Source organism: Geospiza fortis, unplaced genomic scaffold (genome assembly GCF_000277835.1).
Source record: "Geospiza fortis unplaced genomic scaffold, GeoFor_1.0 scaffold55, whole genome shotgun sequence".
NCBI lineage: Eukaryota > Metazoa > Chordata > Aves > Passeriformes > Thraupidae > Geospiza > Geospiza fortis.
The window spans coordinates 4,754,767-4,782,313 of NW_005054308.1; the positions used below are offsets into that span (position 1 = coordinate 4,754,767).

A 27,547-nucleotide genomic window follows, 5' to 3' on the forward strand; every position below is an offset into this window, starting at 1 on the left:
AATCTCACTCCTATTGTGTCAGTTCTGGCACTTTATGAGAGTTTTAGAAGGCAAAGGTCCAAAACACCTCCTCAGCTGGAATCCTCTGCCTCAGCAGTGCTGTGCCCAGAGTTGCAGCTTTTCCTTACCTTCAGTCCTGGGAAGCCATCTGTGCCATTCTCTCCCTTGGGACCCACACTTCCTTTTTCCCCCTGAAAACAAAGCCCTTTAGACAAATGCTGTACAGGGAGGATGGAGAAAAGATTTCTTCAGGTTATCATTTTCTTGATTTATCTTCACTTTACACAAGGGAGCAGAGCTCTGCTTTCAGCTGTGAAACACATCACCTTGCCCAGGGGCAAACAGGGAGGTTTTGAGATAAAAGTGAAGCTTTCAGAATCAGCAGTTTGGCTGCAGATGGTGTGTCCAGCCATGAAGCTCTCCCCAAAACCACAGCATAGAATAATAAATTCACAATGTTTTGTTTTGGAAGGGGTCTTGAAGATCCTCCAGTGCCACCCCCGTCATGGCAGGGACACCTTCCACTGTCCCAGATTGCTCCAAGCCCTGTTAAACCAGGCCTTGGACACTTCCAGGGATGAGGCAGACACAGCTGCTCTGGGAAACTTGTGCCAGGGCCTCACCACCCTCACAGTTTTTTGATCTTTTTCTACACCAGAGGAGAAATGTTTCTCATCCTGCCCCAGCAAAAGATGCTGCCCAGCATACGCATTAGAGGGACACAGAGCAGAACATACCTTAGGACCCACCAGTCCTGGTTCCCCAGGGATCCCATCATCACCCTGATGGAACAAAACACAAAAAGTGAAATACACAGGCCTTGCACACACTTAGTAGGTCCCAACACATCATTTGACCTCACTGAGCATTGCACAGACCCAAAACCCACTCAGGTTTGCAGGCAAGCAGGGGAGAGCTGCAGCAAGGAGCACAGGAGGCTCCAGCGTGGTCCCCTGCTCCCACCCAGCCCTGCCTCCCCTGCTCCTGGGAATGTGGATGGGCATTTCCAGAACTTGCTTACAGCAAGCCTTGGCAAAGATCCTCTCCCACCTTCAACAGAAACTAAACATTAAATTCCTTAAGGCCTTTTGGGTCCCAGAGACCTCCTGTAGCTGCTTCATGGACTTCATCACAAGCCACCAACACCCTCTGCCAGGAGGAGGTTTTCTGGTTTTGCTTGTGCTTTGCTGTTCTCCTGGAGCAAAGCCACTCCATGGATGCTGACAAGATTAGTTTTACCAGCCAGTTATGAAATGTGTAAGCCAAATTCTGGCCTGAAAAACACCCATGGCCACCCCTGTTTTGGGCCAAATCAGTAAAAGGCAAAGACTGGGCCCTGTCAGTGTTTTGACTTCTCCCAAAGGCAGTGATTTATCCACTTCTCCACTGGGGTGGAGAGCTTGGGCATGTGAATCTCTCACAATCTTCAATGCCACACCCCAGCAGCATTCCTGGCCCTCCAGAGGACATTTCCCATGGGACTGCAGTGCTGCTGGGTGATGGCCATCCCAGGAATTCCAGACCATTTCCCTGGGCACAGAACATCCTCCAGGCACCTCTTGGTCCATTGAATTATTGGAGAGAAAGGGCTGAGACCTACTGCTTTGCTTGGCATTTGCTCTTTTATTCTTTGTCTCTTGGGCAGATGTGGCTGCAGCTTCTGGCTTGCTGGTGGAAATGAAAGCCAGGCTGCAGCCACAGCCATGCCCAGCCCCAGGAGGGAGTGGGAGGGAAACTGAGGGAACACAGGGAAGGGTTGGTGGGGACAGCCATGACCACAGCCTCTACACCAGTCTCTGGCAATGGTTTTTGAGGCAAGCACAGAGCAAAGCAATAAATATAAATATAAATATGAATATGAATATGCTACTGTTAACACTAATACTAATAATAATATTTTTAAATCACCATTTTACCTTTTTCCCCTGGACACCAGGCTCACCCTTCAACAGCAACATCAACAGAAGAGAAAGAAATTTAGGGACATGACAGAAAATAAGGCAAATTATGTAGATAATCAAAATTAATTGCAAAATTAAAATACTTGGCTTGTGTTGATCATATTTATTCCCCCCAAATGCAAGAAAGCACATTCCCACAGCACAGCAGATTGCAGCCCCCTGCAGCCCCCTCCAGCCTCATTTCCAGCTTTGAGCATGGGCAGTGGATGTGATATTGAGGAAGTGATACATTCAGACATTTACACCCCAGTAAATGCCTTGGAATTTTATATTTGACATATATCAAGGGACTCAAGCCCACTGCAAAACGCTTATTTTCATCCCCATCCCTCTTATGCAGCATTATTTCAAGAATTCATGTTAAAATTAGACAGATTATTACCCACCTTTGGTCCTGGAGGGCCTCTGGCACCCTGTTGAATATAAGAGTGATAGATATATTTGTTTGACAACAGAGTAAAACAGAATAAAAACATTTCTAAGAGTATTTTAATTCCAAGGGAAAAAAATGACACAGATGTCAACTTCTCATCTTCCCTTACAAATAGAGCTGTATTTGTTCTCTGTGCTCCCAGTAAATAATATCCTTTTATGGTTCATGTATTTTATGTATAATAAACACCGTTTTATCTAATGTAAACCTTAGCAATTTGGAGTCACAATGCCAGGTGGCTTCAGAGGGGCAGGAGTCAGGATACAGGAGCACCACATCCCTCCAGAAAAGCCCAGGGGACACAAAAAATGGCCTCTTTTCTCCCCAGGGCACAGGTAGCCCCGGACAAACATCCATTTTAGGGCACCTATAATTCCATGAGAGGTTTTTTGTCCCTGTAAGCAACAACACAAACCCCCTTGCTGCAGTGAGCTGAAGGGTGATGTTCAGTGGGAGTGAGGGGCACACACACAGATGCTTCTGGGCAATACTGACCATGACTCCATCCTCTCCTGGCTCGCCTTTGAAACCCTGCAAAAAATAAAAATACCAACATTGAAACTATTACCTCTCATTCTCCAAAATGCTCAGCAATAATTAGAATGTTCCACTGTGTTATGCTTTAGCCTTTTTTATACTAAATAAATTGCCAGTGGCCTTCAGATTTGCAACAGGAATGAATTGGGTATGAACTGGGGAAGAGATCTCCTGGCTCTGTGAGTTACAACCAGCACCTGCAAACACACACCCCAGGCCCAGCTCTTTGTTCCAAAACTGAGATGGAAGGTTCCCTCCTGCTCCCCTGTCCCAAACCCTGAGGCTTTGCTCTGTGAGCAGCCTCTGAAGCCCAGCTGTGGCTCAGTGGCTGTGGTGGCAGCTCTGGGGAAGGGGACACCCTTCACCCTGCTGTCCCTGTGGGGTGGAGCTGCCTGGCACGAGCTCGCTGCGCATCTCCCGTCCTTACAGGGGAGCCTGGGGGTCCTCTTGGGCCATCCTTTCCCGTGTCACCAGGAGGCCCCCGGGCACCTGGGGGTCCTGGAGGACCAGGGGGGCCCGTGGCTCCATCTCGACCTTGATCACCCTGGAAGAAGTTCACACAGACATGGTGAGATGAAGCAGTGTTGGCAAGGGGCGCTCTCAGGGTGTCCACGACATGCACTGCATCCCTGGGCCCCCAGCACCCTGGCCTCTGCTGTCCCAGAGAAATTTAACTGCAGCTTCCAACTGTTTAACTTTCAGCTTTCCCAACTGCAGCTGGGAAAGAGAAAAGTGAGCTCACCAATTTATGCCATTTGGGGCTGGTTCCTCAACCAGGATTGGGCTCGACAGCGAGATTTAATCTGCTTAATCCCTTACCCAGTGACTGTCTGCATGGAATCCACCAACCCAGCAGCGCCCAGAGCAGCCCAGGCTCACACCATGCTGGCAGGGAGCATGCACACACTGCCATGGCTCAGTGCAACACTCCAGAAAACCACACAAAAAGTGGCAGTGCTTAGTTTCATCCTCTACAGCCAGCCACGGTCACACAAGAACCTCCCGAGCCGCTCGCACCCTACAGGTCTGTGGGTGCCATTCCCAAGGGGAGCACCCCATGGGGCTGACTCCAGGCTGGGAATCAGCTCCTGGCCCCCCAGCAGCCAGCCCAGCCCTGGGGCTCAGCCTGGCCCATCCATGGGCTGCACAATGGGAAGGGTGGGCTCGTAAATCTTTTAGCAACATCTGGGAGAGTCACCACCGAGGGCTGGGTTTAATATGCGGTCCACCCTCAAATCAGGGACAAGTGTGGGATTTTTCAGAAGTCCTCAAGTGACTTAGCAGCACAAGTCCCATGGCCTTTCAACAAGATCTGGGCTCCTAAATCACTTGCATCCTTTTTTTAAAAACCCAATTGTAAATGCTGAACACTGCAACCAATTATGTCGAGTCTCCCACTGAATTTTTCCTAATTACAATGTCCCATTTAGAGTTCAAGGATTTAGATTACTCTAGTTTTAATTCATTTTATTTTACAATACCAACACTGTTTATATCAAATTTACAGGACTTTGCTGCTTGATTCTCAAATCTCACAAAGAACCAAATGCTGAAACCCATTAGTTTTATGTCCCTTTACTCTGCCCCCTAAATTCCAATGGCATTTCAGTTAAACGTGCTCCCAACAAGCATCTCTAAACACAGCCATGGTTGTGGCAATTTAAAATAGCAACAGTCAGCCAGAAAGAGAAAGCAAAAGCAGCTCAATCACAGCAAACCAGTGGCAGCAGGTTTGGAGTCTACCTTGAGCACTCGCCGGCTAAAGACAAGCTGATCATTAGCCAGAAATCCATGACTGAGGTGGGGAAAAACCATCTATATCCAGGGAAAGTGGGAGGCAGGAGAAGAAAGAGCAGCAGTTTAAGAGGAAAGCACAGCAGAAGAGAGAGTTTTAAAGGCTGTAGCAATATGTAACATTCATTTTTAATAACTAGTTGGTACATTAGAAAGTAATAGTCTAGGTAGCCAACACTGGGGTTTAAGGTTCTGGGTACACTGGATCTTTGTAACAGGACACAGACTGAGGGAAACAAGTATTTTTTTCACTAGTTTACTGCACAATAGAACATTCAAAGCAGCTGGAGCAAGGATTCCCCTACTGCAGAATAAAGAGTATTATTCCAGTAAACCCCATAGGGGATGATATATCCCAGCATTTCCCTGAGACCAAATACTGTATTTGTTTTCAGAGGCTCAAATGAATACTGATGTATTCCCAGCCTGCAAATTGCAGATAAATCTCCCAGATTTATATGATGCAAAAACAATGTATTTAGGCTCTATCAGTAGTCATTGCTATTGTGTTTTAGCCTTTCCACTCATCTGTCTGGGGAGAAGCAGGAAGACATTTCCTTTCTCAGAACACTACGTGCATTTCCCTTTCCCCCATCCACCCATCCAGAGGGGAATCAAGAGGGTGGAGTGAAGCCACAAGAAGCCCTGGGGGAGCACACAGCAAAGCCTCCAGGAGGGTTTTTGGAGGTTTCTGGGGAACAAACCTATTTTCCAAATTGCCAAAGAGCTTTTAAAGCTTGCACATCAATAACAGATAACCCCAAACCTCAGTTTTGGGGGGAATAGTGCACTGGCAAGGCCATCTCCTGCCCAGCCTCCCAGTACAGATGTTTTAACACCACCATGACAAGAGAGGGAAAAAGTCAGAAAAAACTAATCAATCCCAGAAAATAAGCCCCTACCAAGAATTTTTTTCAAGATGTAGAGAGGGGCTTTAAGCTCAACACTCAGTTAAACACAGCTACTTCTGGGAAGAACAGCACTGAAATACTGAGAAATTAAAATTAATGAGGACACAGAACACTTGCACATGGCCAGGTCCTCCAAATACTACAGAAACCACCAAAAAGACTCTACTGAGAGTGAAAGGTTTTGTGGTAGACAGAAGGGACACAGTTCTGTGGCTCATTATGTGCATAAAGTACAAAAAAGCATAGAGTGGGATTTTTATAAAACCCCACAGAGCAAAACAGGAACTGAGTTTTTTTTTTCTTGTCCCTCAGACTTTGTGGGCATCATCCAAATAAGCATGTTCCAAGCCCAGCCCTATCTGTTTTAATGAAAAATAACAATTTGCATTTGCTCCGAGGCCAAACACACCATATCCCACTAAATCCAGCCATCACACATTTAATTTTAAACAGCTCCTGTTACAGATGGGCCCATGAGAGGTGAACAGCCCTGAGGGATATTAAATAGAGAGACACCACCCCTGGTTCAGGAAACATCCAGGCTTCAGGAGAGGGGTTAAGTGTGATGGAGTAACACATTCCTGCTCCACAGTTCCCAGAGCATTGGGTTGCAAGGCACTGGGCTAACAGGCTGTTGGGTCTGACCCCACCTAGCAATGAAATATTGGAGCACAGAAACCTTGAACACTGGTAATTTCCACATTTAGAGTCCTCAATGTTGCCATTTCAACATAACACTCCAAAGTCAGCAAATAATAAAATAGAAGTATCCATGGGTGTCTGTTGACTGTCACACAGAGCTCTGCAGGATGCTTCCTGTGCTGAGGGTTTATCTGCAGTGTGAGCTTGGCCAGCAGCTAGAATTTTGCAGAAAATAAGGGAGGAAAACTCCTTTTGTGTCTGCACTGAGCTGCAGAGCTGCTTCAGCCATGCCAGTGCTTGGCCCCTCTCTGGATATAGGAGGTGCTGGATCTCACCCAGCTCTGGATACAGGAGATGCTGGAGCCACCTCCACCAGCCCTGGCCAGGGGCAGGCAGCACCACTGGGCCATGCAGACAGAGCAGTTCTCCCACTGGAGAAGCTCATTTCCCCCTCTGGAGAGCAAAGCTGGTGCTGCTGCCACAGGCACTGTGCATCCTCTGGCCCAGATGTGCAGGGATCCCTCAGCCCCATCATTTGTCTGAACATCTCATCTGTCAGTAGGAACAAGATCTGAGTTCATAAATCCAGAGCAGCTGGCCCAGTGCCAGCTCAGGGAGCAAGTCAGCCTTATAAATCTAGTCTTTTCCAGGGGTGCAGCAATGTATTTGACTGGGAGAGAGAAGAACAGGCATGAATTCTGTGATTCTGTGATTCTGAATATCAGGGCACAGCTGTCCCAGCCTTGGCAGCACCCTGCTTCAACTCTCTCTATCCTCCCAGGAGCAGAGGGGCCCTGTTAGTGATTTCTCCCTGTAAATACACTTCCATGCATTCTGTCAGTACATTTGGGCACATTTTTTCCCCATCCTGAGCAGGTGAGGCTGAACAGCATCCTCCCTCATGCTGCTTACAACAAGGAGCGTTCAGTGATGAAGACAAGCCAAGGTGATCTCCCTCCTCAGCTTCCTAAAATCACCCTCCTGCATCTCCCACCAGGCACATTCCAACATGCAATAATCTCTGGTTTTGTCCACGCTGCTGGCAGGTGTTTATTACAGAAAGAGAAGCAGAGCAGACATGAACAGATTCAGTAGCTAATCCCTAATTGCCACCACCTCACTCCCACCACAGACAGTCCCTCCAAAGCCACCCCAAGGACTATTCTCTTTTAATCCATCATTGCTAATGATAGTGTTCCAGTGCTCACTGACACACTCTATCCTCATTCCACTGCCCATGGACATGATCATTTACAAGGAAGAGGGCACTGGATACAGTCCTAGTTATTTATCTTCCCACTGATGCAATGAGTTGCATTGACACATCTTTCAAAATCAAAATCAGCTAAACAAAGCTACCACTGAAACTTGAGGAGTAAGATAGATTAAATTCAGAAATAAGAAGTAATCTAGACCAGATGGTGTTAAGAAGTTTTGCCTCCTATTCACAGCCCTGAGTGTCTGGAGACATAAAGGGAGCTATTGTCAAAGTCAGGCACCTGTTTTTAGGTCTACTTCTCTTTCTCTTTTCTCCCAAATTGTTTTTGAGCCTTTTTCTCGCTGTTCTGCAAAAAGTCATAAATAAATCAAAAACTGAAGCAAAATTTGGACAAAGGCAGATCAGGACAAAATCTGCCCCCAAAACCCAGCACATTTTTCTTGGTAGGTGAAAACAAAGGACAAGTGTTACCTTGAGAGCTGGTATCTGCCCAGACAGAGCCTGTCCCAGAGCATCTCCTGCAGCAGGGGGTGAGTTCCCCAGCACTTGGCAGCACAGAGCCTCTGGAGCCTGAGCAGCACCTCCTCCAGCATTCCCGAGCTGCCAGCCCCAAAGTCACCCACAGCCCTGGCCAAGGAGTGAAACTCAGGTCCCTGTGCTGCTGAATCACCTCTTAAAGGCTGTGCTGAGCCCGTGGGTGGGCACAAAGTGGGGCCTTAGCCGAGCCCCTCCTTCACCACACAGGCTGTAAATCCATCTGAGGAATTTTAGGGGCTCTCTGAGCCCCAGGGTGACATTTCCAAACACACCCAAGGCAGTTGGGAGCTGCTTCAGAATATGACACCAACTTCATGGAGTGATTTTACAACCTCCAGGGGAAAAAGAAAAATGTCTCTGAAGCATCTCTACTCAACATTAACCACTGAGGTCCAGGTTGTGTTTCCAGCAATGACATCTAACCCAGGTCAGCCAACTCTTGAGTGCCAGCTCCAAATCCAGCCTCCTACAGTGACAGGTACAGCAGGATCCCAGCACATCCCCACAATGGGGTTTGCAGCAGGTGCCCATAATCCACAGACAACCACAGGAATACAGAAATACCTCTGCAACAGAGCCCACACCTCGTGGCAGAACTCCCATCCCATCCCCAATATCCCCATATCCCACTTGTGTCTCATGGACACCAGTCCTGATTTACCTCAGTAAATCTCAAATTTGTGCAGCTCCATGACAGGAAATTTCATGAAATTCCATTAATTTCTGTATGCTATAGCCAAAAGAGTTTTCCCTCATCACACAGTTACTTTAACCCCTTTATTTTCAAAGACAGCCTGGCTATCACCTGAATGTTATCCTGCTCCCAGGTGGGGAGCTCAGCAAGGGAGGAGGAACATTCCATCCTGCACAACTCTGTGCTGGAGCTCTCCTTGGGGCACCAGATCCTACCCCCACATACTGGTGCTCTAATGCCAACAGATAAGGAGCACAGCCTCAAGAGAAACTTCAAGAGAAACATGGACTCTGCCTCTGACACTGGAAGAGGAAATCAGGGATGAGAAGGTTCAGTAGAAGAAAAACCTTCCATGAGGTACCCAAAGATCTTCCACTCCTTTTTCCTCATGGCCAAAGTTAGGAAAACCATCCCCACAAAGAGCTCCAGAGGCAAAATTAAACATTTCCACAACTGTTACCATACTGTTTGCAGCAAGGCTTTGTTTTGTGCAGGGACTAAACCCAACCAGATTTTAGAATAAATCAGTGTGCTGTGTCACCACTTACCCTTGGGCCAATGTCTCCTGCTTCCCCCTGCAAACCAGGAAAAACAGCAAAGGGTCAGAGTTCAAATCTCAGCCCTGAAGGACTGAGCACAGGGTCAGCTGGACACGGGTACAGCACACAAGGGAAGGGGCAAGAGTCCTTCCTATTGTTTAATGTATTTAAAATGAGGGAGGAGAAGGTTTTGAGACAACACAATAGGGAAAGATTCTGCCCTGGCAGGCAGTGAAACAAATAATAAATCAGAAATAGCAGTTTGTTTCCAACTCTAAGGCTCTCCTAGCAACTGCTTATGTCCTTCACATGTGAAAATTAACTTCACTTTCAGTAATGACCTTCTTTGGCTCCTCTGATTGCACGGGTGTCGTGCAAACACGATGGAGCCCAGATCCCTTGGAGGAATGAAGAGTTTTATGCTCTCATCACCCTTAGTGGCTTACCAGAGCCCTATGGCATAGGTGAGCTTTAAGACCACACTTATCCCCTCACCTTTTTTGCAAATTGTTCATGCCCTCCCATTCCTGGGGCTTTTCCAAGAGCAATGTGAGAACCCACTCTAACAGCTCCAACAAAACACAGCTGGGTTATTGGGGCAACCTGAACTTGAAAGAATTACAGAAACAGGAGGATATACAGAAACTACTTCCCCCAAATCCATGTGTTAATGCAGCCTTTACCTTTTCCCCTTTTGGTCCTGGAGGTCCCTGGAAACACATAAGAAGAGTCCAAATTAAGGAACAGCAGAATCACCAATGCATGTGACATTAAAACCAAGGAAATCACATTCATCAATTCACAAATTCTGAGCCACATTCTCTATTATTTTAAGCAATACATGCTACTATTTTAAAATTGTGCAGTGCTTGACATGAGCAACACTTTATCCAAAAGCACCCACAAGGTCCTGCCTGCTCCTGCTGGGACAGAGTACAGAGGACCAGAGCAGGGCAGGCAGTGTGGCAGCAGCTCACCAACATGTGATTCTAAATAGATGCAAAAGATACCTGGAGGTATTAAATCACTTCTAGAAAAAGCACATGCTCAGTGTGTCATTACAACAATTATACATCTGTTTGAAATAAACAAGGAGGATGGGCTGCTTTCCTTGGCCTGTTTGCTGAAGGCATCATTCATCTTCCCTCTGAGCAGCTGTCTGTAGGACAGGCAGGGGCACTGCAGCCCCAGAGAGAACCCCAGAGCAGCACTTTGATGTGTCTGCTCTGCATTTGCCTTCCAGCACAGAGAAGTACCAAACCTTGGTACCAGTGCACAGTGTGTGCTGAAGTGGGACCAGAGGGGGAAGGTCAGAGAGGCAGCAGCATCTGCATTCCCATGCAGCCTCCCTCCCACTGCTTTCCTCTGAGCAAGGCTGCTGGCCCCTTTCTGTCATGGAAGAGATCATCAGCAGTCTGGTTTGAGTCTGGCTGTGTGATAAGTTTGCTGTGTCACTGAGATTTCCCCTGCCTCTCACTCCTGCCCTGCAGTGGCACTCCAGCCTGGGGGTGCAAGGCTGTCCTCTGGGGTCTGACTGCCCTCCCAGCATGAGGTTTTGCTAATGAAAGCCAAGCCTTTCCTTCTTTTCTTGTCTAATGCTTTATTTCTAGATTTTATTCACATTTGCTATCCTCAGGGTTAGGATAAAAACCAACCACAGCAATGTATGGCTATAACAACACACTCCCTCACTGGATGGAAATAAATGTCTGGAGTGGCTTTTCAATTGCAAAGACTGAATGGCTTTTACCCACTTTGAAATCCCACTTGGTTTAGGACCAGAATTTAAAAAGATTTCATATGGGGCCCTGTAGTGAAGGTGGTGGAAGAGAATGGGGTTTGGAGACAAAATATGGAGCTGTGACCTTCTGTAGGAACCATTCAGTGGAAGGAATCAGAGCTGGCTAGGGTTCAATTAGCATAAAAATAAAAAAGTCTGCATTTCTGTAAAATAAAAAAGAAAAGAATGAAGCACCTGAATATCCAAAGGGCTTCCAAGCAAAAATGAAATCAAGAAAACAGCTCATAAATTAATCCAGTCTGTTCCAAAAAGTATTTCATGGACACTGGGCACCTTCAAGCAGTTCCCAGCTCAGGTCCTTTGGAGGAAAATGGAACCTGCTTTGGGATCAATTATTTTTATGGTATCACTCTGCAGTGCCAGAAGCACACAACCAAGATCATTGGCTTTGCTCTTTGAATGTGCTACTGGAGTTTATTCCCAAATTTGGCCTGATGCCCATCCGCAGTCCGTGCTCCCCGAGCTGGGGCAGGAGGGGAAGAGGCAGCTGAGATGTGCTGCCAGGTAAAGAAAAGTTCACCTCCAGCTCTGCTGGCCAGCCCTGGCTCAGAATTCAAACTTGCATGGAATAATCTTCCCAAGTACAATTGTTCCTCCTGAACAGTTATATATGTAGCACTAAATGAGTAATAGTTGAGATACTGCCTATTTATTGTGGAGCAGCATGAACAAAGACATGTTACATTTGGCTACTTACTGGTTTGCCATCCAAGCCAAGAGGCCCCTGAAAAAGTAAGGAAAAGAGAGTATTTAAAAAAAAAAAAAAGAAAAAAATGTTTCAAACATAGCATTATCAGGCATGCTCTGAAAGAGACTCTACTTACTTAACCTTTGGCTATGATTCTATGATTTACCTACTCCTCCATCCATGCAATCCAGAAGGAAGGTTTCACAGAGGCACAGTAAAAGGCATCAAACAATTTGCAGAGTGTGAAGGAGGGTGAAAGGAAGCGACAGGATTAGTGACAGGGGTAAGGTGACACTGCTCTGGCACGCACTTGGCCTGGGACTCCCTGAGGTTTTGAAAGTCAAAACCAGCAGCAGTAAAACATGCCTGATTTGGTTAAACTGAGCAGATCCATGAGTGATTCACATCAACCTTGGATCTGAGCTATTTTTCCTAAAGCACTCAGTTATCCCAGCTCTTCCTCAGGTCTCCTGTTTCTAGGGTTGCTGCATCAATATTGAAAATGGTGAATTCCCCAGCATTTCTGGCACTTAAGCCCTTAATTAACACCAAACCACTGAATGTGTTGGGCCAAAGGAAACATTGCTTTTGATAAGGGATGTGGGGAGGGAGGAAGAACAGATGCTCTAAGGCCAAAGCTGCCCCTGTCATCAGCTGGAGCTGGCACTTTTGGGGACAAAGTGACACCCACCAGTTACTGTAAATCCACTGCCTGTGGCAAATGCAAGGGCTCCTCCTGCAAAGCTGCACCTTGGGATCAGCTCCAGCTCCCTCCCAGCCCTGCCCTGCACAGCCACACTGTGGAATATGCACATTCTCCTCCCAACATGCTGGGATGAAACATCTCCCACATTACAGCCCTGAGAACCATGAGGATCCACCAAAGCAAAAGGGGTCTGGACTGTGGTACAGTGCTAAAGCATCAAAATTCTCTGTATTTCTTAGGGAACTGATTGGGTTGAGTCTTTCTTAGTTTATCTTATGTCTGTGATAGGGAAATTGAGCAAAAGAGGCAAAGGTGGGTAAGAGGAGGCCAATGGCTGCATTAAAAAGAGCATCCTTGCAGATCACAGCCATTGATAAGGAATAAATGGCCATTGATAAGGAACAAATCAGTCTGCAATGGCTATGCTGATGGGGCCTAGAATATGAAACTCTGGGGAACACAGCTCTGTTAGGAAAAAGAGGTAAATAAAGATGACCTGGGCAGATCATCAGTAGCTGGGTTACAAGGGCTGGGGGACCTGTGCAAGAGAATTTCACTTGAAAATAAATGAGGATGTCTTTACACACATGAGATTTCTGAAGTCATCAAGCATAGGTTACATTCCTTATGTGATGTGTACTTTTTCTTGTAAGGAACCATCAGTACTCAAAGCTACATAGTGGTCATGAAAATATACATAAAGGAGCGGTGTCTGTTAATGCAAAGGCTTGCAGGTCACAACCAAACTACCCTGACACCTCCTCCATACTTTATCTCACCTCAATTCTTTAGGTACTAAAAGCTGGGGATGGCATCAGGTTCACAGAGCTTCTTTCCTGAAACTATGATTGTTTGAGGTGATTCATCTGAAGCTCCTGATGCAACTCCCTGACTTTCAGAGGATCAGACATGGGATCAGAGGATCTGCCAGCACAGAACTGGCAGCACATTCAACTTCTCAGAGGAGTAGAAGTCCCAGAATTATGATTTTTTTTAAATATAAAATGCCAGTTCTTCAGCTTTTAGCTATTCTTGTATCAGTCCACAAAGAGACATCCAGAAGCAAAAACAATGGCCTATTCAGAAGATGTTTGAGGGAAAGCATTTAATGCTTGAGAGAAACAATATCCATCAGGGTTCCAAAGGGGCTCTTGGCCAGCCACAGCACTGAATGGACAAGACTAACGCAGAATTTTAAACATCTTGTTAGTCTGGGCTGGAGATTTAATTGACTCTGCTCTACCTGCCCAGCCAAATGTCTGTGTGAGCAAGGCAGGGTTCCCAAGAGCAGCCAGGAGATTTCATCTGAAATCTGGGCTGCCTGACTTGACTGCCTGCAAATCTCAGGAGTGCCCATGTGTTGAGATTGTTATTGTCTTTTATTTGAATTCTCCTCCATGTAATTTTAATTAAAGGTTAAGCAATCTCTAATTTATTTGATAAATAAGGAATGGGGAAACAATGAGTAACCCTCTATTCCCCCACTTAAAACCAATCTCTGTAGAAGTTTTCACTTTCAGAGGACAAAAAATACTTCTGCTAAACCAACCAGGAAAAGTGTATGAAAAAGGAGAGTTTTCTTCTCGGAATCCTTGGCAATAGAAAGCATCACAGTGGCTTTAGGCTCTGCTTTTTGTCCAGGGAGCAATTTCACTTGTGCCTTCACTTCCTTTGCTCTAAATCACACACAGTGATCACAGTTCAGATAATTAATTATTCTCTACATCCAGAGGGGATGAACTTTCTGCCTAGGGCAAACCCAATGCTTTAAAACAAGGGAGAGGGAAAATTCAACCGATTTCCCCCAAAACATAGTTCTGACCAAAACCATCACTGCACTGGCTAAGTGGGACAAAAGGCTTCAAGGAAGAGCACACTGTTGGGGTCCCAGATGGCCCCTTCCTGCTGGTAACCAACTCACATCTCATTTTCTGACCACACACCAGATGTGTTCAGTGCCTGGTCAAACCAGCTCTGTGGGACACCCTCTCCACTAGAAAAGAAAAATTGTTGCTGTCAGTTTTGCAAAGAAAACACATCTGCAACATCTGTCTGGAGCAGGAGGAGCTGGATTAGTGGGGACAGCTGGTGACACAGAGCTGGTGACACAGAACTCAATCAGTCACTCACAGAGGTGAGTGATAATTGCAATTACACACCTTGCTTTCACCCCTCACAAAGAGTGACACAGGCACAGGTGTTCCTGCAGGAATAATGATCCATGATGATCCCATGGTGCATCCCCCTTTGCCATCACCAGGGTGAGGACATTATTTATAAATCTAATATATTTTATGGTACACATTGATGATCTATTATTTAATGATGTATAATTACACCTTGATGCTGAGAATGCAGACAGGGGTCAGATAAGATGTAAAAGCTTGGGCAGAGCTTGTTACTATATCATGTAGTTTCAATGCATGCCTTGGTTTTGACACACAACATTTCAACTTCAGAGTAAGGGGCTGCATTCAGATATATTTTAAAACAGATTCTGATGTATTTTTCATTTTGTTTCACAGCAGAAGCTCACAAGTCTTGAGATACAGCACCAAAATGCCACCTCTCACTACAAAAATGAGATTCACCCATTGCTGAGGTCAGCTGAAGGCTTGAGAAGATTTTGAGCTCCCCAAAAGGGAAGATGTGGAGCTTGCAAGCTCTGGTTCACATGCAAAAGCTGTTCCAATAAATAACAGGCATTTCCCATGTTCATCACTCACCTCTGGCTCAGACAAGCCCAGGTGCCAGCCTGGCTCCCTGGCCCTCTGCCATCGCCCTCCATCCTCACTGCTGCTGGCAGGGATGGACTTGCTCTTAAAATGTTACAGGAATTTTAAGGAGGGAAAATATATAGTGAAAGCAAAGCCAGAGATTTTTAAGAGGACAATCCTTCTGAGTTGGGAAATCTTCTCTCATGGTTATTTTTAATGTTTCCTGCTCTGCTAAAAATTAGCAAAGGGGTCGGAAGGAACCCTGCAGTCAAATTTTGACAAATTCAAAGGGCTGCCTTCCCATCTCTGGCTCTGTGGTTTCAAAAAAGGATAGAATCTTATATTCCAAGGAATGAACAAAAGAGCATGACAACATTTTAGTATCCCTGCAAAGGGCCCTGGGTCATCTGCAGCACAGGCAGGGAGCAGGGACCATCCCTTCCTATAGGCCATGCTGTAAATACTCACAGGCAGGACAGTGTCTGCTGGCCATGTGGTTCCTCAGCACATTTTTGTGTGAGAAGAAAGCTCTGGCAAAAGCTGTGGCCAAGCACACCCTGACAGGCCTGTCACAAGGAAAGTGGAGGAAGACAGCCAGGTTGCTGTGGCTGTTTCCAGCTTCCCAGCTGAAGGGAAAGGGAAGAAAAGGGACTGAGAAACAAAAAATGAACTGTGAGTCCTCTAAATAGCAGCTGACAACCACTGGCACTAACTGTGAATAAACTGAGTCCAAGAGACTTGCTCTGGGATGTCACCTCATCCCCAGTTACTGCTGCTCCTCCTCCCTCCCAAAGTCCTCAGTGCAGAAGGATCAGAAACACTGACAAAATAACAAATTTCTACTCCATACAATACCACTGCTGCTGCACTAATAATTTGTCCTTTCAAATGCATTTAAGTTATATTTATTGTTTATTTTAAATCATTATTATCTATAATTCTAAATAAATTTATTACTACATTAAAAAACTTGTGAAGGGTATGGAATTGGTCATGCAAGAGATTACCCCAAGCACACACCACTCACTGCTGTGAGCCTGGAGGTGTTCTGGGCAGGAGGTTCCCCTGTCATCAGCCCTGACCTTCTGTGTCTCTGGTGTGAGACCCCAAAATCATATCAGTCTGCAGCATGACAAAACATTGGAAACATTCCTACCAGGAGCTGCCATGTTTAAGCATTGAGATAATTTATATCACAACAGTTCTATGTTTAGCTTTATATATAGCATAGGAAGCCTCGCTGCAATGGGATGGGATTGCTACACGCAGAAACAGCACTGTACTTAAAAATAAATATAATTTTTTCAGCAATGAACATGATTATAGACTAACCTTTATTAACAATATTAACAATTTTCTTTTTCTTTGTTTGATAAAAGTTATTTGTCCAACAAAATGTATTGTCCAACACAAATCCCTCACGCAGCCAAATTTCCTCCATATAGTCTTGGAGCAAACCATGACTACGTGCAAACTGGAAACCCATTTTCCATTACTAGATGATAGTTTTTTGCATCGTTTAAAAAAAAAAGTCCAAAACCAAAGAGCTTCTATGATTTTCTTACAAGCACTAAACAGCAACGTTGATAAGACGTTATTTTTTAATCCTTGCAAGACTAATTGTTTCCATTTGGAAACAATTTACACATGCAAGCTGCATCCTGCGTGGCCCTGGAGCCAGGCTGTCCTTGTTCAGAGAGAAAACCCCATTTCTTTTTATGAGGAAGGGCATTTAGGGGTTCCCCAAAATCGAATCTCCCTGCATGTAACACCAATCCCAGTCTTGTGGGAGATCCCAAAGGATGGGGCTGTCTTGGGTTTCTGTGGTTGAGATGACCCCTGATGTCTTAGAAAATCTTTTTTCCCAGCCCCGTGACCAAAGAAGAAATCAAGATTTGTTGGTTCTGCTTTTCAAGGATGTTTATTTTCTCTTATCTATCCCATTCTTTCTCTGACCTGCTGAGATCTGTCTGGCAGGTTGGGTTGTGGCACACTGTCTGCCCTTGGGGTGGTGTTAACTTTTTATACATGTACTTCATTTACAACAATTTTCCAATACCTATCACCTATGTTAGGCAGTCTGTCTCTGCCCTAAACAAATCAAACAGCATCACCATCCCAGCAGAAGATGGAGGACAAGAAGAAGGAGAAGAACAGAACTCGCCCAGATTCCTCCATCTTGCCTCTTGAACTCCCATTCTAAAACCCCAACATTCTACTTTTTCACCCTGTGACAAATTCACTATCATTCTACTCAAACTCTTGTGGCTTGTAAATCTTCACACAAAGTTGGTAATTGTTTCCATGGGCTAAAATGGAAGGCACAGGTGGTTTTGACTCCAAGGTCTTGCCAAGGTCTCTGAGCCCCCTGCCAGGGTCTCGACTCATCCAGGGCAGCCAGAGGAATGTCCTGGGCCCCAACAGGGCAGCAGGATGAGCCGAGCCCTCCTCATCCTCAGGTTGCTGCAGCAACCCTCACCCCTCTCCCTCGTTTCTTTCCAAAAAGGCCACCTGAGCATTGCCCACACAGTCTGGCTCAGCATCACCAAACCCTCAAAGGCTCTGAAATATTTCCTCAGAGGGAGCCGTGTCCCTCAGCCCAGGCTGCCAGCCATAGGTGTCAGGTAAACCATGCAGAGCAGCCTGATAAAGGCCAAGCGTGCATTAACAAGGCAACAAAACTCCCCCAGATCTGTGCTCTGCTCCAGAAAATCTGCCCACAGACTGCTGGGAGGCCTCTGCCCATTCTTTGATGGAAACGGAGCAGAAAGGAGCAGTAATTTGCTAAAAACTTCCCCCATAATGCAAACCAGACGGCTCTGCAAGGGAGCAGCCGCCTCGGAGGCCGGGCCGGGCCCGGCGGGCATCCGGGGCCGCGCAGAGCAGAGCCGGCCTCTGCAGGGACAGCCCCTCTCCCTTCCACAGGGCACCAACGCCCCCAGCACTCCTGAAAGCCTTGGGAAAGAAACAAACAAACAGACAAAAGCAGAAAAAACAAACCCAACTCTATCCTCAGGAAGCTTTCGGGGCAGAACTGCGCTCTGTCCGCTGTTCGGCCCCTCCTTTGCGTCGCTAGCCTGAGCTCACCAGAGTGCTTCAGTTCCCAGCTGTCTTCCAGACATTCTGAAGGGTTTCAAATGAGATAAGGGACCCTTTTCCCTGCAGGAGCTGCCTCGTCCATAACCACAAGATGTGCTGCCTTCTGTCTGTGCACAGAGCTTTCTCTTTGTTCTGGATGTCTTCTCAAAGATGCTCAAGAAAAGCGCCTGAAATCAAATCTAACGCTGACTGGTCCAAAGGGGTGGGAAACAAACCCTGGGCTGGAGCTGCACAGGGCACTGTGAGGGGTTTTTGAGGAAGGTCACTTGGAGATGCCAGAACAGAGCCAATTTGGTCACTTGTCCCAGCACAGACTGCTGTGGCTCTTGGGCAGACAGGCCAGATCCCTATTTCAGAGGGAAGAACTCACTCTGTGCATCACATTGCACCAGTTCTCTTCCAAAACAGCAAAGTACGCTTATGGAAGAAAGAGCCCCCCAATTTCCCCAAATTTCTGAGGCTTAAATGAGTCCCATGTGTTCTGCTTTCTTCAAGAATTTGATGCCCAGTTGGGCTTTGGATATGTTTTTTTAATACCCACCCATGAGAGAGGTGATGGCCAATGAGCTGGGAATGCAATTTTTAAGTAGGTAAGTAATTTTGGAAGAATGTTGGCATTACAAACAAGCACTTCAGTGCTTACTGCCTTTACAATCTTTCCAGACCATTGTCATTGACAGCTTCTGTTTGGATTACCTCTCTTTGGTGGTTAATGAGAAAACTTCTTGGTTTTCTCAGTTTTGCTCTGTCTACACACCAAGCCTCTGCACCACAGGGCTGGACCCGAACACACTGGAAACAGAGATGCAGATCCACCAGCTGCACTCAACACTCAAAACAGGAAACCAGAGGAAAAGCTGCGTGAGAAGCCAGAAACCAAACCTCTGCCCTGCCAATGCAATTTGGGCTGCACAGTTCTCCTTGCCATTGCTGTCAGCACCTTCACCAGGCCCTTTCCTCTTCCCATCCAGAACCATTGGAATCACTCAGGATAAACAAATGCATCTGCAATTCCTCCACCGGGTGGGATGGAATACAACTTTTTATTATCCCTGTGGAAGAATTACCTTTAAATCAAAAGGAAAACAAACTGCTGCCATGAAGAACTGGTCTTCACAAATCATTGTTGCTTCCACATCAGAGAGCCAGCAAATGGATGTAGCAGGAAAACATGCTGGATCTGCTTCCCCTGTTTAAAGAGGGTTTTCCTTCTAGGCAAATAATTACGTGAATTGGCCACAAAACTGATATTAAAATAAAATGAAAAAGACTGGAACTACAAAGTTTGCCTTGTAAAATGAATGTTTGTTACTTCTGTCTTTTGGGCTCTTACTGGGAGAGGTATATGTGCAAATGATTTCACACACAGGAGCAGGAGACACTCCTTGAAGTCTGGGTATTTACGAGTAAAACATGGGAACAAATACAGGACTGAAATCTAAATTACAGTTATGGCCTTGATTAGCCTAGCTAAGAAAACTAAATACCTCATCAACAGAAGTCTTCATCACACCACAATGTTTAAAAGTACCCAAGTCTAGCAATACACAATCAGCCAGAGCACCTATGCAATGTGTTTTGGACACCACAGGAGCTGTGTCCATGTACGAGCTGCCACCCAAGGTCTGCAATCAACCGCCCACTGCAAAAAAAACCAGGAAAATTTGGGGCCCACACAGCCCATCAGGTCTGGCCATATAGTATGGCCTCCCATACCTGACATGGGATTTCTGGCAGCCCTCCTGAAGAGCTAAAATGCTGCCTGCTGCTCTGGTTTGCACACAGAGCAATCCCAGAGCTACACCAGGCTCCTGCAGCCACTCTCACAGGCTGCACCTCGAGCACACCCAAACAGCACTTTGAGATAATTGCATAGGTGGAGGCAACTCATCAAGACATCAGGCAGTTCAATTTTAAGCCACTCCTACAGTTCTCTTGTAAAAGTAGTTTGTTATTAATGCCACATGTGGTTTTCTGGTGCTTCCATTTCCAAAATGCCTGGTTAAGTGCATGCCTTGGAGCTTTCTGGTAAGAAAGGAACCACAATGGCACAGAGGAGCTGCCACCAGGAAGAGGCTAAGGCATGTGTTCCTCATTTCCCACACATCATCCCGTCTGCATTCATATTATATTTATGGGTCACACATGAAAATCTTGCACAGACTTTCCCTAAGTTGTGTACTAACTGAAATTTTTAATTGCTGAGGAGAGAAAACCCCAGACTCCACTGTTTATGGTCAAAGTCTAGACCTGTAACCAAAGTTGCTGTTCCAGTGCTTCACTGTGCTGCGTTTTTATGTCAGGAACCATCTTCCCCTCTACACATGCTTCTTCAGCCCCACTCACAGACATCAGCCTAGAAAAACACATTTGGCTTCACTTTATGTCTTGAAAATTAATTAAAACCAGAGTTTTACCATCCTTACCAGTTGATTTCTGGCTTATACATTGCAGCTGACTTCAGTGGATAGATCTGGATTTACAACACTGCAGCCAAAGGAAGATATTAGCTCACTGTCCAAGGCTCCCAAAATAAAAGTTTCTGAAGATGCTGACCTGCTTAGCTCCAATAGCTCCTTAGCCTGAGTTGGACTATAAATATGTGAGAATGGCCTGCACAGGAATATTTCAATCTGACAGAGCAATTCTTCCCCAAAATGAAAAGCCAGCATTGAGCAGCATCTGTTCATTATTCTTTTTTACCTTAAGTCTATTAATTGATTATATTGGTGCAGTTACCTCTCTGTTAGTCACAGAATCATGGAATGGTTTGGGTGGGAAGGAGCCTTAAAGACTGTCTAGGCCCAGCTCCTCTGCCATGGGCAGGGACACCTTCCACTGTCCCAGGTTGCTCCAAGCTCCATCCAACCTGACCTTGGACACTTCCAGGGATGGGGCAGCCACAGCTGCTCTGGGCACCCTGTGCCAGGGCTTCAGCACCCTCACTACAGAGAATTTCTTCCCAATATCCCATCTAACCCCACCCTCTGTCAGTGTGAAGCCATTCTACTTGTCCTGTCACTCCAGGCCCCTGTAAATAGTCCCTCTCTATCTCTCCTGTAGCTCCTTCAGGTACTGCACAGCTGCAATTAGGATGTCCCAAAGCCTTCTCTTTTCCAGGCTGAAAAATCCCAGTTCTCTCAGCCTTTCCTCATAGCAGAGGTTCTCCATTCCCTTATTTACCCTGGTGGCCGCCTCTAGATTCATTCCAACAGAAAAATATTCTTCCTGTGCTGGGGACCCCAGAGCTGGGTACTCAATGCTGAATTATTTTCAGCAACAAGGTCCATTACTTCTAATCAGGCAGAGCATGGTGCCTTTTCTCCCTGCCTTCTCAAAAGGCTCCCATTGCTGCAAGATATGGGCAGGACAAAGCCTGAGGTCTTCCAGGCAACACACAAGTGATTTACAAAACTCAGAAGGCAAACATTATACACAGGAGGGACAAAACAAGTAACACACCTCTCAACTAAAAATAAATCCCAGTATTCTAAGGGAAATGTATAAAATAGGAGACAACCCTGTTTCATATCATACTTTTCTTCTGCAAAGCCTCTTCCCTGCTCTGCTTTCTATTAATGAAGACATGCACATGAAGTAATTCCCCTCATTAATCAACTTCATTCTTTTGGTTTCTTCCCACTTGAAGTGACAGCCCTGCATTTGGGATGTCACGTAGTGGTGGAGCTGAGACTGATTTTAGGGATGAGTAGTAGAGGCAGATGAAACTCTCAAGAAACAGAGACTTTGGCTTCAAAAGGCTTCTCCAGTAAGTGGAGAAGAGAAGGGAATGGGTTCTGGTGAACCACAAAGGCAGCATCTCACTGGGAAAGAGGAGGAATATGTAGGAGAACAGCTGAGTAAGTTGAGGGCAAGTATAGAACCATCCCTGCACGAGGCAGAGAAAGAGATGGGGGCAGGACTGCTAAGAGCACTGCACAGCCATTGCTTAGAACCACAGAATCATTCAGGCTGGAAATGACCTCTAAGATCATCAAATCCAACCATAAACCCAGCACTGCTGAGCACATCACTAAATCAAGAGCCACATCTTTTAAATTCCTCCAAGGACAGTACCTCCACCACTTCCCTGGGCAGTCCAGACCAATGCTTCACAACCTTTTTGGTGCAGAAATGTTTCCTAACATCCAATTAAGCAGCTGTGCAATGCAGAGATCCTCCTGTTCTCAAAGGTCAGCTCTAAGCCTACTCACAGTTCAGCTCTCCCATCTGCTCCTCATTTTCTCCTTTTCCTCCTGCCCAGATGCAGCTGCCTGCCCTGCTCAGGAAAGCAGCACAGCCCCTCTGCCCCCTGCCCCCTCCCAGCTCCCAGGACAAATGGCCCAACATGCTGAGAGCACCCCAGGTCAGAGAGAGCCACTCTGCAGCAGGGATGCTCCTGGCCTCGGGAAGCACAGCCTGGGACACGTCCCAGGGGATCCCAGGGATCCAGGGCCTGGTCCTGCCCAGCAAGAAACACATTTCCATCATTGTGGTGGCTGCACATCTGCTTTTCCTACTTTTCTGCTGCCCCCACGCAAAGCTGAGCTCAAGGCAGCTCTGTGGCAGCCTGGCTCCTGCCTCACACTGGACACCAGAAAGGCTTTTTCCCTTAACCTGCCCCAGTAGCAAAAGTTAAAATATTCTCTACAAAGTCTTTGTCCTTCTGGCAAATCTGGCTGAAATTGGCCAAGTTCAAATGTTACTGGGGAAGGAGAAGACAGACCCATACAGCCCTTACAGTGAAATTCAGGCTGAGGTGTGTGCTGTGATCAGTGGGGTGTCAAAACCAAATCAAACAAGAGCAGAAGAGCAACAAATCCCAACATCCTTCATAGCTGTTACAACAATGTCAGTAGGATATGCCATAGGGTTAAAAATGGAAACGAAAATCCTCTATGGGATTTCAAAAATAACAATAAACCTACAGAACTTCATAAAGAAAAAAACTGCTCCTGCTGTAAAGTTTTATTGTAAGACCCAAACCTCTCCTCTTAAGATGTTAAGTATAAAAATACTGAAATGATCTTATAGAAGCTGTTTTCTCTGTCAGTCCCATTTCCAGAGCTCTGGATCACTTCATGCCTTTAAAGCTTCCTTTGCTTGCAGCTCAGTTATAAACTAGCAGCTCAAAGCACTGCTGGCTTGTGGATGCAAGTGTCACCACACACCACTTAAAATCCACCCTCTACCTCTGCATTTTCACCATATCCACCCCCTGAAACAGCTCAGAGTTTATTTGATCACCCTGAAGGGAACTAAATAAATAAATTTATTTGAATATGCAACTGGATCTAATAAAACCTGCCCATATGCTTCTGCTGAATAATACTCCCAAGCCTGCTTTATGTTCTATTTCCTCCTTCTTCAGGGATACATCTTGCTTTGGAAATATAATTATCCTCACCTCCTTATTAAATACACCTAATTAGTGCAGCCACAGCCATGTGGGTGTAGTAATTCAGTGTTTGCTGGTTCCAAAGTCAGGATAAGACCAGCCTGGACCAAGACTGTGGGTCCTGGGGGTAAGAGAGAGGAGGAAAACCCTTGTGGTGATGTGAATGCCATTTTCCCAGTGCAGATGTGGCAGCAGAGTTGAGGTCATTCCCAGTCCCTGCCACCATCCAGAAGTGCTGGAGCATCACCAAAATCCCTCTCCAGGAGCTGGGACAGGCAAGGTGCCAGGCTGCCCAGGGGACAGTGCTGAGATGCTCTCTCCCAGGGAACAGTTCCTGTTTCCTCCCAGAGTTTCTGGTTTCCAGAGCTCTGCCACTAAACCCCATGACTGAGGCAGGAGAAGGGACAAACCTGCCAAGGGCACTGCTGATCCAGCAGGGTTTGCCATACCCCACAAGGGCAAAAAGCTGCCCTAAAAATGACAATCAACAGCCCATTAGAGTGAAATGTCACATCTTAACTTCGAATAAATTAAACTCTTAATTTCCAACAGACCCCTGAGGCATCTGTACAACCTCCTGGCTCCAGCATCTGCGGGGCTGCTGCGGGCAGGTGCCACCTGAGGGAGACAAAGCCCTTCCCTGGACACAGAGCCCTCCCTGCTGGCCACAGCCTCCCCTCCCAGCCAGCCTCATCTGTCCTCATCCTTTGGTGGAGTCCCCAGTGCTCTCATGGCAGGGATGCAAGGGCCATACAGGCTGGTTCTGCAAAATTAACCCCATCTCCCACCTCTTCACTTCTGGGGAAATGCTGCTGTCCTCCCCAGGGAGGATCACAGGGGTCCAGGGGAAGTGAAAACTGCAAATATCCCTGGAACTCCCTTCCAAACCTCCTCTCTTGGGCTCCCTGGCACACATAAAACTCAATAGGTGTTTCTGTGGTTTCTGGGCACTCAAGGAGAGCCAGGGCAGGGCATGTGGTGGCAAAGACAAGCAGGGAGTTTTCCTAACACACTCATTAAGGAAAAAAAAGAAAAAAAAAAAAGAAGGAAAAAAAAAAGAAAAAAACAAAAGGAAAAAAAGGCATCAACCACAGGAAGGGGAAGGCTAAGGTAAGCCAGTACCCCACTTCCAGAACAACAGGCAGTGCAGAGCTCACTGCATCAATTCAAAAAGCAGGAGCAGAGATGGAAGCTCTCTCTCCATGCCATGGAGAATTTACACAGTGCTTTTTGGCAACCCCTTACACCAAGTTCTTGCTTGGGAGTGGCTCCCTGATGAGCTGCTGAGCCCCTCAGGGCTGGAGCACTGTGGCCATCCACGGGCATTGATGAGGGAAAGGGCAGCCAGCCAGGAGGCTGAGGTCTGGGATCTGGCCAGAGCAAGGGCTGCCTCCTCCTGTGCATCCAGCAGGACAGCTCTGCACCCACAGACAAATATTTGGATATGGGCAAATGAGGATCTAGCTCAGCACCTGAGGTTCTTCCACCAGTATCCCCTCTTAGAGTTCTAAGTGGGACAAACCCCAAAGCCTTCACTCACTTTGCAGTCCAGTGAACTCTTAAACAAGAGCATGAACACAGCCACGAAAGGGCTCAAGTGTTTCATCCCTATAAACGTTAAGGGAGATTATTGCTCAGGCTTTTAAGTTTTAGGGCTGAATCCCTCAAAAGCTATTGCCGATGAAGAAAGAGAGGAGGGAAAAAGTGAAAAAAAGCAGCTTAAAACAGGCAAGGAAAATCACGGAAAGTGCTGGAGAGGACCACAGAGCACAGATTAGAAAAGAATAAAAATCAAGGAGCAGTGGAGTTACCGGGTACCCATCGCGTCCTGACTGCCCCTGTGGGGGGAACAAGGGACATGAGTCAGTCAGTGCACCTGGAGCAGCTTGACATCACAGAGCAGCAGGCAGGACACGGGCCATGGCCTCTCCAGCCAGCCCTGGCACTCAACTGGACAAACCTCTTGGGGTAACTATCAAAGGGGCCACATCTAGAGTGCATTTCCCTGCATTTCCCTGGATTGTGATCCCCTGCCCCCCTTTGGCTACTTACCAGGGTTTTGCCAACTTGCACCCATCCCTGCTGCCTGTGCCCAGCCCCTGCTGGCCCTGGAGCCACAGACATGCATGGCACACGCTGGGTCCTGGCCATAAAGCTGCCCTGGGATGGGGGTGCCAAGAGGAAAGAAAACACCCCAGTGCTGAGGGGAGGTCATGGAGGCTGAGGCAGCAGCCAGAACACTAATTACTGAGCTTCAAACTCTGTTCCAGCACTTGATTCAGTGAAGGTTTACCCCTCTAAATCCATTAACTTCCTTGCAGGATGCCCTCTCCCAGCTCCCATCTAAGCTTTGCTTTATTTGTAGTGAAGCAGAAAGCACAGCTGGTGGTGTGGGGAATGACCCTACTGCAGTTCCTAGAGCAGCTGCAGGATCAGCAGAACAAAACACAGCCCAGTCAGGGTATTTCACCTTTCCTGCTCTGCTCAGGGGTTCCCAGAGGTGTTTACAGCCCGAGGGGCTGCTGGCCATGCCCTGAGCTACAGCAGACCCAGGGCAAGACCCAGGAAGGAGCTGGTGGGATCAGCTGGCACACAAACAGGCAGTGAGGAGTGCCTGTGCAGCAGTGTCACCTGCTGCAGCAATGTCACCTGCTGCACAAACACAAGTGGTGTCAGCATGCTGTGGGTGCACAGTCAGAGTCAGGCTTTGCTCATGGCATGGCACAGCTCCAGCAGCCCCTCCACACCACTCACAGGGGGTCTCCCTTCTCCTAAGCACCCCTGCAGCTGTCATGCCTCCTGCAGCATTCTAGGTTCATCCAGAATCAACACTGACTCCAGCAACTGCCCGTTTAACCAATTACAGCCTGGGATAAAGGGTACAGGAGGTTTATGGAGAGGTATGGCAGGGAGCACACACAGATAAATAGGAAACACTTGGAACGCCCTGCCCTCACTTGCTGGTGAGTTCCCCAGCCAGCACATTAGCACATTAAGTGTTTGCTAATATCTGTGACTGTAAATGCTTAATTACAGTCTGTGGTAAGCCTATATTCCAATTGTAGAAATTTCCTACCCAGCATGTGATTTTAATACTCTCCAAAACAGAGGTTTTATAGTATATCTGAGCAGAATACCCCTTACTCACAGACAGGACAATCAATCATCCATCAGCCACAAATCCTGTACCACAAATTCTAATAATTTTATATGCATAACTAACTTATGACAGCCAAAAGAATAAAATACCAGAACTACTGCTACTAGGGAACAACAGAATTGGGGATACAGTTAGAGCAGTGTAATGCTGTACATGTAAGAAGTAATCAATTCCTCCTGGCCTAAATCAAGAAACAGAAGAAACTAATAAATGCAGTACTGTTAAAATAAAATAATATTGTGGTTCTGTGGGTTCTAGGACTCATTTTATATTATGCTTAAAGAAGTCTCTGGCAAAGGCCATTTATGCTAAAAAGCAGGATTAAAAAAAAAACCAAAACCAACCAACAAACCCCACCCAACCCAAAAATTAACTAAACCAGGAGTTGTCTTTCAAAGAAGGGCAAGGGGAGAGGAAAGGAAAAAAAGGTCTTGTTTGTGTTAAATCTCCCCTGTGCTCCGTTTGCAATTCAATAGTGCCGTGGGAACCAGGAAATGAAACCAACTAGAGACAAAGAAAAATTAATAGTGCACCATATGTTGTCTGTGCTGGATGGCCATAATAAACGTGAGCAGACAGCACACGTGAGGCAGCACCAGCCCTGGCTGCGTGTGGGCTCAGAGGAGCCTCTGAGCACAACCAAACAGCCCCACAAACCCACTTCCAACTGGCCAAAGTGCTTCAGTCAACGGGGATGTCCCTTGAAGGTGT

General features: G+C 46.6%; 1 protein-coding gene across 1 annotated transcript in view; it reads right to left on the reverse strand.

The window, feature by feature from the left end:
• COL23A1 (collagen type XXIII alpha 1 chain) overlaps positions 1-27,547 on the reverse strand; it is a 170,538-nt gene that overhangs the window by 12,070 nt on the left and 130,921 nt on the right. Inside the window, exons 4-14 of the mRNA XM_031066837.1 lie at positions 25,488-25,514; positions 11,766-11,792; positions 9,951-9,977; positions 9,277-9,303; positions 4,675-4,746; positions 3,359-3,475; positions 2,890-2,925; positions 2,348-2,374; positions 1,917-1,943; positions 738-782; positions 129-191 (exon numbers count right to left, since the gene is read on the reverse strand). Coding sequence (XP_030922697.1) covers positions 129-191; positions 738-782; positions 1,917-1,943; positions 2,348-2,374; positions 2,890-2,925; positions 3,359-3,475; positions 4,675-4,746 — 387 coding nt within the window. The 5' untranslated portion in view covers positions 9,277-9,303; positions 9,951-9,977; positions 11,766-11,792; positions 25,488-25,514. The remainder of the gene's footprint in view (positions 1-128; positions 192-737; positions 783-1,916; positions 1,944-2,347; positions 2,375-2,889; positions 2,926-3,358; positions 3,476-4,674; positions 4,747-9,276; positions 9,304-9,950; positions 9,978-11,765; positions 11,793-25,487; positions 25,515-27,547) is intronic.